Below are 20023 nucleotides of genomic sequence, written 5' to 3'. Positions count from 1 at the left end.
TTGATAGTGATCAGGCAGCTTTCTTAGACATTAAATTCCCTGCAGCATTGCTCAGGTCGGCCACCAAAACAGTATAGCAGAAGTAACAGTCTGCTAAAACCCAAGAGGATGCTGATGGGAACACTGAACAACAGCAGAAGCAGCACTATCTTCTTAGATCAGAGGTCTTAAACTCAAAATACCTGGTGGCCACTAACCAGGTGGTGGACAGTTGAAGACTTAAAAACAAAAATGGGCTTTTATGACTATGGATTTTAACTCTATACACTTAATGATGCATGGTTAGACCTTTTTCGGAGGTGAGCAGCTCATCTCAACCTCATACCTAACAGACTGCGCTGCATGCTGAGTGGAGTAATGACGCATAAGATTGTATTCCTTGAGAACTACAGTTTTCTTCTTGCCGATCATGCAGGTAGCATCTCCATTAAGAGATCAGAAATATCACGCTTGCTCTGATGTAACGCTCAGAAGGTATTTAAACATAAAAGGATTAAAATACACCGTGAACACATATTTGTATATCATTTTATTTCAGACGGCAAAAAAATGTTGATGATTTAGATGGTTTACACAACATTCAAATGTAACTTTCCCATAATATTTGCTAAATGTTATTTCAGCCGAACAAATTTTTGTCCCTAGCATCATATTTATAGGCACAGCTGAAGTATTTACCTGTTGTAGCTGACATGGTCGGAGAAGCACAAATTTAAATGTTATGGTTTCGGTCGATGATTTCAGCCCTGTGAAACTGAAAAATTATTTTTCTTGTGCTTTTCCAGCTGAGTATTTTTGATGCATCACTGACTGTATTTCTTTTTTCTGGAGAACACAAAAGAACATATATGGACAAAAAAAAAAGCATGGAGATGTTTTTGAAAATATCTTCTTTTGTGTTCCACATAAGAAAGAAAATCAAGCTGGTCTGGAACAGAATTTTTATGTTTGCGTGAACTATCCCTTTTTAAGAGGACTACAGGATAAAAGCCCAGACCAGAATTTTAAAGCACTAATGGAAATATCTACCAAATGAAGGCAGGTACTTCCAAGTAAACATAGTCATGTAAATAGGCAATAAGTGGGTACTTAAAGAAAAGTCAATGGAAGAACAGCAAAAACAGCATGTCTTACACAAAACTATGTTCACAGCATGGTGGCCAACTCACAGGTCTGCTTTAAAACAACACTAGCTATAATGAGAAGCTGTACCTGGGCATGAAAAATGAGCATCTGCTTTTGCAGATAAGGCATCGCTGAGAAAAACTGAAATGTAGCTTTATTTGGTACGTCTGGTGGTGGAGAAAAAATGTAGGATATAGTGCATGCTGACTTCGCCACAGGGCATGTGAATGGGGGGGGGGCAATGTAAACAGTTGCAATGGAACAATGCTGCCCCCTATTGGAATATTCAATTACACTCACAATCCACCAGTTTTTCACTGAAACGAATGTAATTAAAAATTTACAGTTGAGAACACTAATTACAGATCATGCATATGTTGGGAATGTACATAACTGATCTGTTGAAGCAGCAGAAGGAAGGGTTTTGTGATGAGGGGGACACACATGTCACCTTCGCTCAGAAGATAGTGTTCAATTCTCCCAGGACAGGAAGTGATCCTGCTGCTTCTGCTCTGAAGTCCATCACAAGGCATGGACACAGATGGCGACCGCATGGTGCCGATGGAAATTGCGAACCATCTTGCATCCTCATGCAAATGTAACATCATAAGCATATTAACACACATTTTAGAGTTTACATTGAGTTGTCTTGCTGACCTTCTATATCTGCGCTAGGCCAGACTACAGAAATATGGTACAGCTTCAGGTCTTCTTCAGAGACGAAGTCTGGAGCAGGACTCATGAGGTCGTGACCTCTGAAGGATTTTGGAAAGGCTATGACATCTCTGATACTGGGAGCTCCTACAATGATGGACACCAGTCGATCCAGTCCTGTTCAAAAGAAAAACAGCAATTTTATATTTATTAGGAATGCATAATATATAGTTTCCATATTTATTATGTATTATGATTTACTAACTGTAATTTATTAATGCAATGTTATTACAATTTATTTATTACAAATACAAGTCTGAGATCCTTCAGAAATCATTCTAATTTGCTGATTTGGTGCTCATTTCTTATTATTATCAATGCTGCAAACACTGTGCTGCTGAATTATTATTATTTTTTATTTTATTTTTTGGAAACTGTGGTAATTTCCAGAATTCTTTGATGAATAGAAAGTCTTTTGTTACATTATCAATGTCTTTGTCACTTTAGATCAATTTAATGCATAGTTGCTGTATAAAATTATTAATTGCTTTAGATTCATTAATTTAAAAACCAACCAAACGTTTGAACTGTAGTGTATTTATATTTAAATATTTTTTATAAATATACATTCAATACATTTAATCATGCATGCTCATTTCCATTTTTTTTTATTTTTTTTAGATCTGAATGACCCTATTCATCATCAAATGCTATTAATCTTAATTCTCAAAATTAATGTTTTTCATACTATATAATGCTGTGATGCCTGAATAAAAAATGTATATATATACTTGTAGCATTTAAAACACCTGATTTGAGTTTTTAGTTATTGGATTTTAAATTACTTTTCATACTATATAATGTTGTGATGCCTGAATTCACTTGTAGCATTTAAAACACCTGATTTGAGTTTTTAGTTATTGAATTTTAAATTACTTCTTTAAATTATCTCTGATAATTACACACAATCAGTTTCCTCCATACACACAAACAAACCAAATTTTATCATGTAAACAAGAACATGGCAAATTTGTGTATAACAGTATATGCGAGTATTGCTGCCATACACACAAATAAACCCAAACAGAGGTTCTCGAATGATCAAAGGCACTTCATGCTTCAGTTCACAGTCTTAAACTGAAACAAAGCTGCCACAAAATTCCTGGCTGGGCAAGCAATTTGAGTTTTTGAGCATGACCGTTCCACTTTAACCAACAGGAGAATGTAATCAACAAGGCCTTTCGTCACAGCAGTACCCCAACAACCTTGCGAAAGTCCAAGGTAGCATGTGTTGAATGCTCACTCACCTAATACGATTCCACCATGCGGAGGGGCCCCGGAGTCCAGAGCCTCCAATAAATGTGAAAGGAGTGATGGGTCCTCCTATAACACAAGCAAGACAGAGAAAAAAGGACAAAGTGGATCTTAATTCACATCCTTTTCAGCTTGAAAGGGAATTGTTCATAGTCTCGGCATGTCTAAATTATACAGATCCATACAATTGTTTCAGTGTCAAGAGAGTAAATAGACCTTCAAAAAGATTTCCTTTGTAGACACAATTCTTAAGATCGACTTGAGCAAAAACACCCTAATGTGGTGTTTCTTCGCCCTGGCTCTTAAGATCCAAAGCATTTGTTTTCTTTAAAGGCAGTTAAATATAGCTTAATGGGTTGCTACAGCGACTGAACGGGTAGTCGGTGGTGCGGGGGTGTTAAGTAAGAGTCACAAATAAGAAAATGGTGCAGTCAGGTATCTGGACACGTCCATTACAAGTGCTTTAACTCGCTGTCAGAGTAGCATTAAATCATGCTCTTTGCTCACTGTGTAATTTTTCACTCTTGTTCCATTACCTTGAGAATCGTGTCCAGGACGTACAGCTGCTGAGAGGCAATGTGGATGCGTATTGAACCTCCTCCGACCTCACAGCCATTCAGCACCAAGTCATAATGCTGGCCACGCACCTGAGTGAACAGATAAACCGATGGGGGGTAATTCAGAGCGAGATCATAAATTTCCTCTATGAAATACTCGGCTCATGACTGTAGACATACAAAGTGATAAAACTATACAACATACTATTTCTGGATATCACCAACTATCTCAGTGTTTCCCAACCACCGTGCCGCGTGACAGGTTGTCAGTTGTGTCGTGGAAAAATAGTCTGGAGACAGATCACTTGCAATGCAAGTGTAAATAAAGAACTGATGCTTGAATAAGTACAGCATTTTCTTTACTCAAGAAACAGCATGTCTATAAAGGTTCATGTTTTTTTTTGTTTGAAGAGCAGAGTAGAGTGTTAGCATTTGCCATCTAGGTGTAGTTAATATACTGTTTTATATATCCTGTGCATATAGCGTACTATATGTACTACTTTTTAAAGGTATAAATTACAAAAAAATAAAAAAATAAAATAAAAAAAATAAACATTTTAAATGATGTCCCAGACTTTTGGACCCCACTATACAGTATGTCACGATTCAATAAATTGCAATGAACCATGATATAATAATCTGAAATGTCACTTTTGTCCTTGACATTGATTATTGGATGTCAGAAGTAGGTTGGTTTGGTAGGTATGAAAACTATTAATTTTTTTGTGACATTTACATTATATTTCCAGTCAATTGTGATGACTGAAAAATGTTTTTTTTAAATGGTTTTGATTTAGACCAAGTCACTATTTAATCATTCAGACCAATTTGACTCTTATAATAAAATGACTCCAAAGAAAGATTTTCTCATAAATCATTATGACTTATGAGCAAATATTAGAGCAACGCACAACTATGTAGAAAAATATACATCACTAAATCAGTAGTATAATTTATAAAGGATCATGTCACACTGAAGTCTGAAGTAATGGCTGCTGAAAATTCAGCTTTGCCACCCCAAGAATAAATTACACTTTAAAATATATTATAATAGAAAACATTTATTTTAAATTGGAATAATATTTCACAATATTACAGTTTTTACCTTTTCATGAAATAAATGCAGCCTTGGTGAATGTAAGAGCTTTCTTTCTTGGATTGTTTAGATTTCCTATCCTTTAAGTGTTTCCATCAAAATGCAAAGCTATGATCCTGTAAGGTTAAAAAAGACAGTCTGTGATGTACTGCCTGAGATGTGTGGTACATACCTTGCGGGGTTGGGTGTACAGCAGATGGGCATCCTCGGGGACTGGAGCAGTGAAGGGATGGTGGGCAGCCTTGAGCATCTCTGGATTATCCTCTTTGGGTAAGAAGAGGGGAAAGTCCACCACCCACAAGTAGTGAAAGACAGATGGGTCACGAACAGGCACACCATAGCTCTCAAGCAGCTCCGCGCACTGCAGTCTCAGCTTTCCCAGCAGAGGGCACTAAAACATGACGCATTCTGTTATATAGCTAAATAGTGAAGCGTTGCAAGAAATCGAAATCATTAGGACAGAAAGAGGGAATGGGTTCGAACTCAAACTTGCAACACCACAATAGGTTTAACTTAACCTCTATCTTTTGAAGAGAGTTTTATGTGATTTTGTATTTTTTTATATATATATTTTTAATGAGTGAAAAAAAGTAAGTATAAATACTTTGTTACGGTACTTTAGTAAAGTTTTTAGGTATCTGTACTTTACTAGAGAATAAATATTTTTGCTGACATTTACTTTACTATTTATTAAAGGAAAAAATTATACTTTTACTCCGATACATTTCTCCTGACCCTTTCGTTATATTTGCGACTGCAGAGTGCAAAAAACAGAAAGCAATCTTTCTGATCGGTCATAGCGATATCAAGTTTGTGAATGAATCTTTAGATTCAAATCATATTGTAATTCTTTCTTAATTCTCCTGCTTAAAACGAAATAAATGTTTTTAAAACTTGGCAATCGTATCAAAATTGGCTCATTCGCTTATAAAAAAAAACTAAACAAAAAAAAATCACAATCCCTGTAACTCTTATATCCTATGCATCTCCGCTATTGTTGACTGTGTGGTGCCATCTTGTGACTGAAAACACTTAACCACCGTGTGTTACAATGGAAGACTTCAGCATTAATTTCAACATATATGGTAAAAACAAATATTTTTAACTGTGTAATAATCAGGATAATGTACATCCAGCCGGTTGTTTTCTCATAATAAACCCCGACAGGGTGATCAGGACCCCGACGTGAAGCGGCTGGATGTACATTATCCTTTACATATTATATAATATATTTCCAGACTCTCAGTTAGGTTGCCATTGATACAATCAGCTGTGACATTATGTATAAAATTTACTTGTACTTTTGTTACTTAAGTTGATTTAATATCATTTACTTTAAAGCTTTTACTTAAGTGTTTTTCTTATGAGCAACTTTATCTTTTACTTGAGTCAATTTCCTTAAAGGTATCTGTACTTTTACTGAAGTATGACGACTGGACACAACACTGAGTTTTATACAGCATAAACTTATTTTTTTAATTTCAGTTTATTATATATACTATATTCAGTTTACTTATACTTATTTCAGTTAGATGCCAGAGCAACATTTTTTATTTTTATTAAAGTATTTCATGTAACATTTATATTTATATTACAGTTTTATTTCAATTACTGAAAATAATTATTAACAGTTTTAGTTAATGACAACAGTTTTTTGGACAACACTTTAGTTTAGGGACCAGTTCTCACTATTAACTAGTTGCTAGTTATTTTAGACCCTGCTGACTTTCATTGTAAGTACAAAAACTGTTCACAGATTCTTCTAAATATCTTCTATTTTGTTTGATGTAAGAAAAAAGGACATACAGGTTTGGAACAACGTGAGAAAATGATGAAAGGTAAGGAAATGATGAAAGTTTGAACTTTTTTGTTTGAACTATCCCTTTAACATACATAAAAGGTTATGAAAGTTTCAGAATAAGAAACAGGACATTCAGGATTGTCTAGAAAGGACATGTTCTGAGGAGCTACAGATCATTTGGGAATAACTTGTAACCTTGGATTAGTCATTTTACATTTTTGACCACAACTCTGATTTTTATTAATTCATGAAACAGCCAGAAATGACCCCACATGAGGCTTTTACAATGCACGTATTTGAAGGCAGGAACATGCAAATTAAATCCCAAATCTCTAAAACTATATTTGTGGAGAAAGACCTCTCCCAGTTCTCATTTCTCCCACTTTCTGCACTAGCAGCATCACCATTCATCCCACAACCTCAGCTCACAAAGCTCGCCAGTTATCCTTAGCCATCTCCCACATCTCTGCTTTGTGACTAAACAGCCGTCTCACTTTGTGCCAAGCTCACCATCTGCACCAGCCCCGAGCGAGAGCTGAGGCACGGAAAAGATGAATATTCTTTTAAAAGAGATTAGATCATGTCAGCATTCTTCAGAAGCCATATTTTCCAAAAAACCCTTAGTTATCAATCTCTGTAGGGCATAAAAACTGATGGGAAGGTACTTGAGGACATTAAACGGGGCCACTGAGCATTGAATTATTTACTCTAACTCAAAATATCTTCATGTACTTGTGGTCCACCTGTAGTTTTATGTAGATATTTGCAAAATGGGCTCTCATGATGTGTTTATGAGATTGAATCAGCATGGTTATATGAATCTGTGAGGATGCGGAACAAAATGGAGGCAGATACGCACCGCGTTCTCCCGGGGTCCGGCTGTGATGAAGATCAGGTCTCCAGCATTGGCCTGGGCCATCTGGAGCAGCTGCTGTTTGGCCGTGTCCGAAAGCAGCCGGCTGAGAGGGGATTTCAGTGAACCATCTGCCCTTACTGGAGCCACACTCACCTCCTGTACGACACACAGTGCAAACACAGCAATGATCATCCATTTCCTCCACCGGCCCATATTCAATTTCCATTGACAGCATAGGGCACAAACTCTTGAGCAATCATCAGTCTCGAGAACGCTGCGGGCTGGTTTCCCAGACACAAATGAAGCCAAGACCTGGACTAAAATGGATAGCAATGGAGAATCACCTTTGACGGTAGCATTTAGTTCAAGCCAAAAACACTAGCTCAAAGTTCACTTTCCATTTCTAAATACAGACAGAAGACAATATAGACTAGAGTGTTTGGAGTGGGAAAACTAAGCAGAACAGTCGGCTATCAAAAGTATTAAAGAATTTATTTTTCTTTTTTTTTTTTTTATAGATAGTAGAGATTTGACAGGGTGGAATGTGAGAGGTGGACGGCATTGGAAAGTTAAACGAGCCAGAACTTAAATTTGGATCGCCCAAAGTGCAACCACAAGGCTATTCGCCACAACATTCCCCTTTTAACAGCAATTAGATTTTAGTTTTTTCAGTAAAAACATGCGAACAAGCCATACCTTTCAGGACATTAAAACACATATAAAAGCATTTGTTTGGGAATCAGTTGATTTACAAAAAAACAAATAACTTAAAAGGTCCATTCATTTTGGGAACTGAACTACACTGGGTCACACTATACATTTCATATGTATCATTTTATCACCTTCATGTTGTTCCAAACCTTTTTGATTCACTGTAATATGTAAAACACAAAGACAGATACTCTGAATTTTTTGTCTACACAAGGAAATTCAATGGGGACCAAAACAGGACTGGACCCCTTTGGCTTCCAATGTATGCAAGCTTGGAATGACATGAGGGTGACAAAATTATGACAACTTTTTGGTGAACTGTCCCAATATTTAGGGAGAGTTCCCTCATTATATAGAGATTTTTGCCTTTGCAGCACCACTAACAAGAATAGACTGAGACAAGAGGCAAATTAGTATTCGTTTTTTTAACTCCCTACAAAGCATCTAATAGGAATTAACATGAAAAAATGGATCAGACTATTTTATATGATATGAATCATTACAAGCTATACATTAGATATGTAGTACTACATATGGTGTGGAGACCACCACACCATATGTACACATATAACATTCCCTTTGTAAGACTCCATGAGCGGCCTACAACACAAATAGGAAGCTCTGTCCCTCTAGTGAGGTTGATCTTGCCTCAGGGTAAGTATGCTGTGTGTTACATTTGACTGTTTTACCACCAAATCATCCTGACTTATTGATTACTTTTCAGATAAATATTTCAGGAGACTTCCAGTGATGTGCGCACACTGAATGCTGGTAGCGTTTCATCAGCAAACAAAGGAAGAAAGACTCACAACTCACCTGACCATACTGTGTCTTGGCTGCTTGCTTCAGGAACTCTAAGTCTTGCCCTTCAAGTATTTCTGTGGAAGAGATGCCACACACAGTTAGCTTCAACTGCTTCAGAGATAGTATAAGGGGGAGATGATGGACCACTCTTAGATATACCGTATGAATGGGAGAAACTGTAATACTCAACACGTGGAGTTACTTTTTAATAAAAGTGACTAAACAGAATAAAGACCATGTGAATTTCATAATTGATTATGCTGCTCATTGATTTCCAATATAAAACAAGTTAAAAGGAGCACATTTCTGGTTTGGTGACTCCTTGAAGGGCAAGAATATGAATTCTAAGGAATATAAAAATAATTTTAATCTCATCAATACTAATTTGTTAGTGATCAATTCCATTCTTTTGAACTGCAAATGAAATTCATTTAATACTGAGTTTACTAATGTGGCAAATTATCTCATTGATTGATACATTCATTCAGCCCATAATAATTATTAGCCTGACAACCAGGCTACACTGATTGTGTTGTCAGTTTTAAATCACCAGAAAGAGCTGCTTGAAAAGATTAATTTGTTTGGAAATCAGACTACAGTGACTATGCTGTAGGTTCAGTTGCGGTGTTGGGACAAGAATCAGAATCTCCAGATTCTGTCCTTACTGTTCCTTCTGGGACGCAGATGGCCTGAATGCAGCCACTTGGTTTAAGAAGTGCATCTTTGATGAACTCGATTTGCGTTCCCTGGAATGCTGTGGTGACATCCACAAGCTGAAAAAAGAAAACACTTCAGAATTAACTTAAGAATTAAGAGTTTTGCCACTCAGTCGACAACCAACACACCAGGACACAAAGGGAATATAAATGTATTAAGACAATTTGTGTAAATGTTGTTGTGTCTTGTGGAATATATGTAAATATATTTTACAAATTAAAAATAACAAAACTTAAACAATTAAAAAAACATAATTAAAACAAATGCATACACTGCCATTCAAAGGTTTGGAGTAATAAAAGATTCTTATGCTCACCAAGCATGCATTTATTTGATCAAAATACAGTAAAAACAACAATATTGTGAAATATTACAATTTTAAATAAATTTCCTACTTTTTCATATATTTTAAACTGTAATTTATTCCTGTGCTGTCAAAGCTGAATTTTCAGCAGCCATTACTCCAGCCTTCAGTGTCACATGATCCATCGAAAATCATTCTAATATTCTGATTTGGTGTTCAAGACACTTTTTATTATTAGCAATGCTGAAAACAGTTGTGCTGCTTAATATTCTTTCATAAACTGTAATACTTTTTATCAGGATTATTCGATGAATAGAAATTTCAAAAGAACAGCATTTATTTGAAATCTAATTCTTTTGCAACATTATAAATGCTTTTACTGTCACTTCTGATCAATTTAATTTATTCATATAATTTAATAAATTATGAATTTCTTTTTTTTTTATGTACTAACCCCAAACTTTTTTAACATTCATCTCTTATTTATCGAAATGCTAATTAACACAGATTCAGCAAAAGGCTCTGTAAATCTATGAGCAGAACTGAACTTATTCAGGACACACAAAAGTGCAAGAAAACATATCATGAGAGATTCATTTTTAATTGTTGAGCACCGCATGAAAATCTGTGATGTGTGGGGAAACAGGATGCCAGCACAGCATGACGCCAAGGACGGTCAGCATGCAAACAACCTCATTGATGTCTTATGTCCAATCTAGGATGATGTGTACAAAGAAAGAACATGCGGTCACCTTCATCCCAAATCTAGTGTCTGGTTTGTCAACTCCGTAGTCTCTCATGGCTTCCTCATAAGTCATGGAGGGAAAAGGAACATTAATCTGTCCTTTGTCCTACGGCCAAGAGTAATGGACCAAGCCTTCAATCAAACTCTTGACTCCTGCTTGGTCTACAAAGGATATTTCAATATCCACCTAGGAGATGTGTCAACAAAAAAGAGAGAAATAAGCGAAAATGCTTTGTTCACACTGCACATGAATATGATTTGTTTTTCAAATTTGATCCTTTTGCTCAGAGGATGTATAAAATGTGATTTTAATTGGATTTCAAATTACTTTTGAATGCAGTTTGGATCAGGTTTAAGATGTTGTGTTTTTTTGCAATTCAAAACATTGACAACTAATCAGATTTGACACAAAAGCACCAAAAAAAAAAAAAAAATCAGATTTTTGCTGCCTGTGTGAACAGAAGTGAAATGGTATTTTGGGGTTCATGATTTTTAGTCTGAGTGAGAATCCTGCAAAGCCTGTTAGCAGCTCTCACTCTCACGAGTAGAAGTTAGAGCGAGCCACATCATTAACACAATCAATATTCATCTGCATCAAAATCGAGCCCCACTTTCGCAGATATTGTCAGACATGCTGCGGCATCATTACCTGTGTGAATTCAGGCTGTCTGTCAGGCTTGGAGCCCTCGTCTCTGTAGCAGCGAGCGAGCTGAAAGTACCTGAGATTGCTGGAGATAACCAGCACATGAGTGACTTTGGACCAATACTGACTGACATTTTTAAATCATGCATAGCATGTCATTTTCCTTTGACAGATTTTTCATAAAAATAGCCTGCAGTCCTGGCTTAGCGCAACTACTAATTCAAAGAAATGTGCTGCCAAAATTGAAATTAAAATGGGACTATTGTGGCCATTATCATTTTTCAAACTCTAATAGAAACTAGACTTTAGCATTTTCTGAACAAAATGAGAGAGAAGCTTACCTGTGCAAAAATGTCAACGCAATACTAGTGTGTTCTGGGTGGTTGCCCACCCTCTCTCACACTTTTGTTCACCAACTTTATTTGACAAAAGAAATCTCTTTTTAAGTATTTAAAGGTGCACTCAGAATAATACTATAATATTTATAATAAATAAATAAAATATTGCTGCAAGCAACAATTAAAGGGATAGTTCACCCAAAAATGAAAATTTGATGTTTATCTGCTTACCCCCAGGGCATCCAAGATGCAGGTGACTCTGTTTCTTCAGTAGAACACAAACAAAAGTTTTAAACTCAAACCGTTGCAGTCTGTCAGTCATATAATGTAAGTGGATAGGAATCACAGCTTTGAGAGTCAAAAAAACATACACAAACAAAACCAAATTAAACCCCTCAGCTCGTGACGATACATTGATATGTAAAGACACAAAACGATTGGTCTGTGCAAGAAACTGAACAGAATTTATATAGTTTTTACCTTGATTTTCACCACAATGTCTGAACTGTCCTGAGCACATTCTCAACAGCCGGCACCTGACGCACCTTCTTCTTGCTTTACGGCGGATCGCAGACTTAAAAGTGCATTACCGCCACTCGTATCTCTCAAGTGGACCATTAACACTCCTAATTGAGATTGTAGACAGAGTATCAATGGTCCATTTGAGAGATAGGTGGCGGTAATGCCCTTATAAGTCTGCGATCTGCCATTAAGCAAGAAGAAAAAGAAGACGTGTCAGGCGCTGGCTGTTGAGAACGCGCTCAGGTCAGTTCAGACATTGCGGTGAAAATCAGAGGTAAAAAACCTATATAAATTCTGTTCAGTTTCTTGCACAGACCAATCGTTTTGTGTCTTTACACATCAATGTATCGTCACGAGCCACAGGGTTTAATTTGGTTTCATTCGTGTATGTTTTTTTGACTCTCAAAGCCGTGATTCCCATCCACTTACATTATATGACTGACAGACTGCAACGGTTTGATTTAAAAATCTTTGTTTGTGTTCTACTGAAAAAACAAAGTCACCTACATCTTGAATGCCCTGGGGGTAAGCAGATAAACAACAAATTTTCATTTTTGGGTGAACTATCCCTTTAAAGGGCCTACCATTCCAAAGGCAAAATGAGGAGCTAAGCATGGCATGGAGCATCAGACCAGCTGCATCAATGAGCAATTAAAGCAAGTTTAGGTTGCTTTGAAGCAAAATGGCTGAAAAATCTTAAACACAACTTCTCGTAACATGATTTAATGGCTTATCACTTTTGACCAATAGGTGGTGCTGTTATCAAATCAATGTGGTGTGTTCTGTGTGAGGTAGCAATGGCACACACAAAGTTTGGTGTCAATATCTCAAAGATATGCAAATCTCAGACACAAACATAAACTTGTAATATTTATAAACAAAAAACAAAAAGCCGTATCAACACGAAATCCATAACTTTTGACCACCGGGTAGCGCTGCCCCCAAACTTTTTGAGTACCATCCGGGCATGGTGCCGAAGAAGCATACCAAGCTTTGTAACGAGATTCGCAAAATATATAATATTACTACAAAATTCAGAATGGCCAATGCCCAAAATGGCTGACATGGGAAAATTAGGTATGGTTCGACTCGGCATACTGCACTTAATCTAAAGAGACCAGTTTTTGATTTTTGGCCAAACCATTCAGAAGTTATAAGCAAAAATATGCATGTTTCATATCTCCTGACCACAAGGTGGCACAGCGCCGAAACACTGCAGGTAGTCTCAGGTCATGCTTGTCATAACACACACTAAGTTTGGTCTCAATACGCCAAACCGTTGCAGAGATATAGCCTCAGATCCATTTTTGTGTGCTTTTCATAGAATTCGATCAAGCCTTATTCAAGAACGGTTTGAAGAATCAACTTGAATTCCATAATTTTTTTGCCAGCATGGTCTGAAGATGCTCTGTGCCAATTTTGGTGAGAATCAGACAAACCGTCTAGGACAAGTACGAAAAAGTAGGTTTTTCAAACAATTAAAAATAGCAAAAAAAACTAAACTGTATGATTTTTACATTTTGGAGTTCATTTGACTCAACATGAGCCAAGGATTCAGAGGAAAAAAGAACTTTCCTTCTATGCCTTACGGTTTATTAACATAAACATGAGTAAAACTTTGGACAAGTGGTGGTGTTACAGAGTTAGAGATAGAGACCCCAAATTTGCTATGGGTAATGTTGAGACTATTCTCTACTAGTGTGCTAAATTTCACAACTTTCCCGCAAGTGGTTCTATGGGCTGCCATAGACTCATGAGTAGAAGAAACGGAAACAGAAGAAGAATAAGAACGGCAATGGATACAATAGGTGCCTACGCACCTTCGGTGCTTGGCCCCTAATAATATACACTACCATTCAAACATTTGGGGTCAGTAAGATTCTTCAATGATTCTGAAAGAAGTTTATGCTCAGGTAGGCTTAAAAAAAAAAAAAAAAAAAAAAAAAAAAAAAAACTTTAACCAGTAATACTGTGAAATATTAATACGATGGCAAGTGATGGCAAGTCTGAATTTTCAGAAGCCATTACTCTGATCTTCAGTGTCAAATGAAAAAAAAAAATCTTACTGCCCCAAACCTATATTTATACAGTATTTTTATAGAATGTTTTTATAATCATAAAAAAATGTTGCAGTACAAATAAAATGGGAAATCTATACAGGGGAACCCGTATTTATATTATTGGTCGATTTTCTATTTATCAGCTGACCTTGGATATTTTATTGTACATGTTCATTTCCTCTACGTTTACATTTATATTATATCTGCCATCATCTCACACTCACTTAAAAAGTTGAGTTTAAAATGATCTAATACACAAACATTGGAAACAAAGCTAAACATGTCAGCAGCAACCCACACAGTGACTGATGTGCTAATACCACCTCACAATTCTTTGCTTTGAATTCCAAATTAGAAAAAATCTTCAAAAAGTGTCTAGAATTCAAAGCAGCATTCCAATCCATATCAGGCAGTAAACTCCACATACATGTCACTGTTTTGGCATTTTGCACAGCATTGGAATAAATGCAGTTCTGCACAATCCAGAGCTGCTAACATCTAAGAATAATACTGATTCCAAGACTGTGTTGGCCAACAGGGTTTAGCTTTGTTTTCAAGGTGCTGTCAGTCAGTGAAGGCAGACTTTAGTGAACATGCCAAGCATCTGACAACAATCTGTGAATATGAAGAAAAGGAAGGAAGAAAATATGATTTTTACCGGTCTATGCCAGCCACCATTAGAAGCTGTTTGAACTGCTGTGGGCTCTGTGGAAGACAGTAGAACTTCCCAGGGTCTCCAGATGGCACCACAAACTCTTTGGCACCCTGAGAAACACAGTTACACTTGAATAAACTCTGTGTATTCTTGTCTCTCACAGAGAACTGAATCAGCCAGCATATCTCAAGCCAATCTGATAAATGAAAGTCACATTATGAAATACAAAAGAGAGAAGCAAAAATAAATTAGCACAGTTCAGGGGGAGAAAAAAAAAACATGCAAAATATAAAAAAATTTAAAACACCTCAATGACTTCCAATGATTTGTCTATATATCAGTGCAACGTCATACCTATATATCAATCTATCTATCTATCTATCTATCTATCTATCTATCTATCTATCTATCTATCTATCTATCTATCTATCTATCCATCCATCCATCCACCCACCCACCCACCCACACATCCTTCTATCTATTCACCCATCCATTAAAAAATAGATGGGTTTTGTAAACAGAGAAGTCCTCCTACATAAGATAGATGGTTATTCAATGCCTACAACTGTAAAAATCCTCTGGGTTTCTATACTGAAGTCATTTAGCAGACATTGTAACATTTCAGATGATCATCTGCCCCCTACTGACCACCTTGTTGTGCCATAGACTTTTCCACAGCTGTTCTTGCTCTATTTGGAAGGCAGTTTTTAATGATGCACCAAAATTAATTTATTAAGCCCGATGTACTGATTTTTTTTAGAAATAACTAACAAGTCTAATTATAGTATAATTCTGAAGTGATTTCACTAACTTCAATTTGTGTGACTTTACAAAAACATATAGGCTCAAACCATTTTTTAAATATTGTTTAAATTAAAAGACAGTATAGAAAAAAACAATGCAGTTATGTATATGTCAATGGTGGAAAATTCAGCTGTTTTTAAGTGTGTCATTCTAACATTGTGCATGAATGTAAAAAAAAAAAAAATGCAAAAATACTTTCAATTACCGATACCATTGTATAAATTCACTATTCATACTGAGCCTTGATTAATTTATTCTGCAGACTGAAGTGTCCAGTAACACAGGGTTACCAAGATAAATTGAGTAGCATTCAGATGCTCATACATATGTATCAAAGCTTTAACAGTTTTAAAAGTCCATTCGTGAAAGCAGATGTAAAAGTTCTTAGAACAACAAAGCCAGAGGGAAGAAACCAGAGTGATGTGATTGCTCAGAAATTTGTGGGTAATGATCTGGCAATATTTTGCAGCAGCTGTATTTTGTTGATGTTTGGGCAAGCCTTACAGGGGTGTCTTGCAGGAGACAATAGACAGAAGTATGAGTCACCATTGAAGAATTGTGTAGCGTAAAATAAGCTCTCATAAATTCAACCTTTCAGCAATTACAAAATGTTTTTATGCTTAGTGTGTCAAGCTACATTCGGCACAATACACTCTCTACATTCTTTGGATTTGGCTCAGTAAGTATTATATTTTTTGTTGTTGTTTTTATGAGTGCAATGATTGGAAGTTTAATAACGTTAACAAATAAATAAACACTCATGGCCATGTTTCTGAATTCCTGAAGATTTGGAGTACATAGGAATCGCAAGCACATATTATATGTGAATATATTTTTCTTACCAATTCCATATTGATTAAATGTGCAGAGCAACATGGGATAGATTCCTATAAAACAAAATATAGTGTGTATCTGAATTAGCATCATTTTTCGATTTTAAGAATGACACTTGATTTATACAGAAAAAATATTTACCCCTGGTGTTCTCTTAAACAGTGTTGGTGTTTCCACATCCACAAATCCGGGGAAAGACAGGTAATGTTCTGTGAGTATTGTAGTACATGAAGAGATGTATGTACAAGCATTACTATACCACTGTAAATCCTCACCATGCAAATTGCAAAGGTACTCCCTCATTTTCATCACCATTTGTGATCTCAGTCTTAAATTGTACTGCATCCTGGGTGACCGAAGATCAAGATAGCGATACTGCATCCGGAGGGCTTCGGATTTTTCAAGGCAAACATAAGAATTAAAATTAAACATATAAGAGATTTTTTTTAAATCCTACTTGGACAACAAGTGTTACTCTGTGAACCTCATATAAATAATAAAATGAGGTTCACATCCATCTGCAGTGAAATTCATTGGCTATTACACAGCAAATAACATATCACAAACACTGTCAAGAAACACTCCAAGGACATAATTCATATTTTTAAGCCAATTAAGAATTTTTTAATTGTGACATAATTTCCATGACACTGAATCAAACACTGTAAAAAATCTAATGAGCTATCTACTTAAAAAAATTAAGGTAACAATATTACACATAATTTTTTAAGTAGTTTTTCAGGCTTGATTTTATAATGGAATCTACCTGAATAAATCATGTGAAATCTCCTAAATTAATTAACTTATGACACAACAAATTTAATATAATTAGGGAAATTTGCTCATTTATTTTAAGTTTATTCTCAAAAGTCTGTGATTTTAAATGAGATCTGTTTGTATTCTGTTATTTTATACATTTACAAGACTGTATACAGCCAATCAGCTCAAGTAGGAAACTACTTGAGAAATGCTGGAAAGTATGGCACTAGCACTAGCAAAGCTACTGCTCATTAAACAAGGAATAATGACTTAGAGGAGTGGTATCCATAACCACAAGCTCTACTCTTCTGCACAGTGGTAATGATTGCACTGTGCAATGGAAACTTCAATTTAACAGAAACTCTTACAAATGTCAAACGTATCTGAACATTAAACATTAATAGATGGTTCCCTTCACTCAAAAACATAAAGTAGCATTTAATTTCAAAATTTACTCTCCATTTCCAGCTACATGCAAAGCATGCTGGGAACTAACAATAACCTCTAAAATAAAACTGCAAAATTGAGCTAATTCTCTTAAAATAAATAGGCAGCCTTCTTTCCTTAATTATTTTAGTTTAATCAGTTCCCCAATTCAAGCACCAAATGAAAAAGTCTCCTTAAAAAAATGAGGAAAACTTATCTCTTGGTTTTATTAGTAAAATGTCCTCATTATTTTCTATGCAACACTGAATCACAATTTCTTTAATGAAATCCACACATTATTTTTAATTATCACCTTAATTTCTTTAATGAAAATTACAAGACCCATGCTTCATTTTTTTACAGTGAAGGTCCTGTCCTTGTCCCTGCAAGATAATTGATAAAAAGTAATAACAAATAGTTAAATAGTTTTATATTTTTACAATAAATAAATAAATGCATGCATACATAAATAAATACTGTCATATTGAACTATCTATTCATCCAAGAATCCTGAAAAAAAATGTTCATGAAGAAATGTTTCTTGAGCACTAAATTATCATTTTAGAATGTTTTATGAAGAATCATGTGACACTGAAGTGTAATAGCTGATAAATATTCATCTTTCATCAAAAGAATAATTTACATTTCAAAGTATATTAAAATAGAGAACAGTCATTTTAATTTGGAATGATATTTCACAATATTATTGTTTTTGATTAAAAAAAACTTTAAAATAAATTTTTAATAACTTTTGAATGGTATAATTTTTTTTCCTTTTAATTTTGCAGTGAAATATGACCTTGTTATGTTCTTTGTGAGATTCACTCTAGAACTACTGCAGACAAAACTAGGTACAACATTATGCAAATTTAATGCATGCAACATTTTTTATATAGTCTAATTATTTTTACTTACTTTGACAAAATCTTTAATTTCAAACGGCAGCTTTCGACAGGTATTCAGCACTTCCAAGCTCTCAGCACAGACCTCGATTTCTCCTGTGGACATTTTCTAATATTGAATAAAAATGACAAATTATCACATATTTCACACTGAACTGTACACTGTCAAACCTTTCTCTTTATTGTGCATATGAACAGACAAAGCAACCTTATTCTCCTGTCCCTCTGGTCTACGCCTGACCCTTCCTTTAACCATACTGACCGACTCCAAAGTGAGACCAAGAAAAGCATTCTTCAGTTCTGATTTGGACTTAAGAAGTGTCAAAGAAAGATATACAGTGCCAAAGAAAAATATACAGTAATGGTGAAAACATGTTACTGCAACAAATGAACCAACATAAGTGGGTAGGCACCAGAATTAAATGATCAGACACAGATTAGGTAAGCAATAAAAGCATGTTGCTACCTCATCCTGTGGGATAAGGATTTGCACCAATCCACTGAAGTCTCTCAAGATCACAAAAAGATCTTGCCTAAACAGCCAAGCACATATATGTTTATCTGATATAGTGATGTGGCTCAAGTGGATTTTGAAAGAATAAGCATTGTGCCTCAAACCTCAAGTACTGAATCCAGCCACATAAAGTAACCTCTTCATCTATATGACTGGAGCACAATTCTCCACACGTGTGGCTTCTCGATGAAAAACTGCTTTGACCTACTGTACAAGAGTCGACACATAAAGATATCACACTGAAACTACAGACAAAGGCTATTACAATGCACTGTCAAGTTTAATTGAAGGACACATTACCTGATGAGTAATTAGAGCAGCTTCTGTATAAGTTATAAGCCCATGCTAACGAATTTGGAGGTAGAGATGGTTTTGTGGAATAAATATGATTGATAGAAGGTACTGATCTTCTGCTATTCAGACACCTAGACACCTGCTGGGTTAATCTGATTCTGAGCAAAAATAATCTGTATTTGCTTGCCATTATCATGATGGCGGGGTCATGGTGTATCTGGGAAAAATTATTCTTTCTTGTCTTTAACAAATGAAAAGATACTTCTCAGAGCTGTTACTTCACACACTTGTTTATGTTTTGTTTATGTCTCCTTTGTGTACGCAGGTCTATATCTATAAATCCAGTTACATTATTGCAGTGAATGTGACACTGACGGTCAACTTTGTTTTTCTTTCCTTTCCTTGCCTAATTCGGTCAGAGACCTATAAAATTTGCCTCACATGTCATATAAAAATAACTGGACTAAATTAAAAGTCTTAATCCAGATGAATTTTCAATGACATTCTGAAACGTGAAAGTTGTAAACTGCATCCATGCGCTGCAGCTTTAACATGACTAATCGAACAAGAACTAATCGATTTAATTTT

At 35.6% G+C, this 20023-nt stretch overlaps 1 protein-coding gene across 1 annotated transcript; it reads right to left on the bottom strand.

Moving 5' to 3' along the window:
* Positions 1–397: 397 nt before the first annotated feature.
* LOC109047477 (aspartate--tRNA ligase, mitochondrial-like) lies at positions 398–19415 on the bottom strand (the record flags this gene model as incomplete). The annotated part of the gene is given in 15 exon segments (XM_042767859.1): positions 398–1956; positions 3087–3162; positions 3630–3740; positions 4919–5137; positions 7407–7559; positions 9584–9691; positions 10692–10871; positions 11334–11403; positions 14906–15012; positions 16682–16749; positions 16816–16941; positions 18643–18736; positions 18836–19015; positions 19094–19160; positions 19246–19415. Coding segments are annotated over 15 exon segments (1926 nt in total), but the record flags the coding sequence as incomplete, so codon positions are not given.
* Positions 19416–20023: the final 608 nt, after the last annotated feature.

This window comes from Cyprinus carpio, chromosome A2 (genome assembly GCF_018340385.1).
Source record: "Cyprinus carpio isolate SPL01 chromosome A2, ASM1834038v1, whole genome shotgun sequence".
In the NCBI taxonomy this organism is placed as follows: domain Eukaryota; kingdom Metazoa; phylum Chordata; class Actinopteri; order Cypriniformes; family Cyprinidae; genus Cyprinus; species Cyprinus carpio.
The sequence above is the reverse complement of the archived record's forward strand: the minus strand, read 5'-3'. Positions and strand labels throughout refer to the sequence as shown.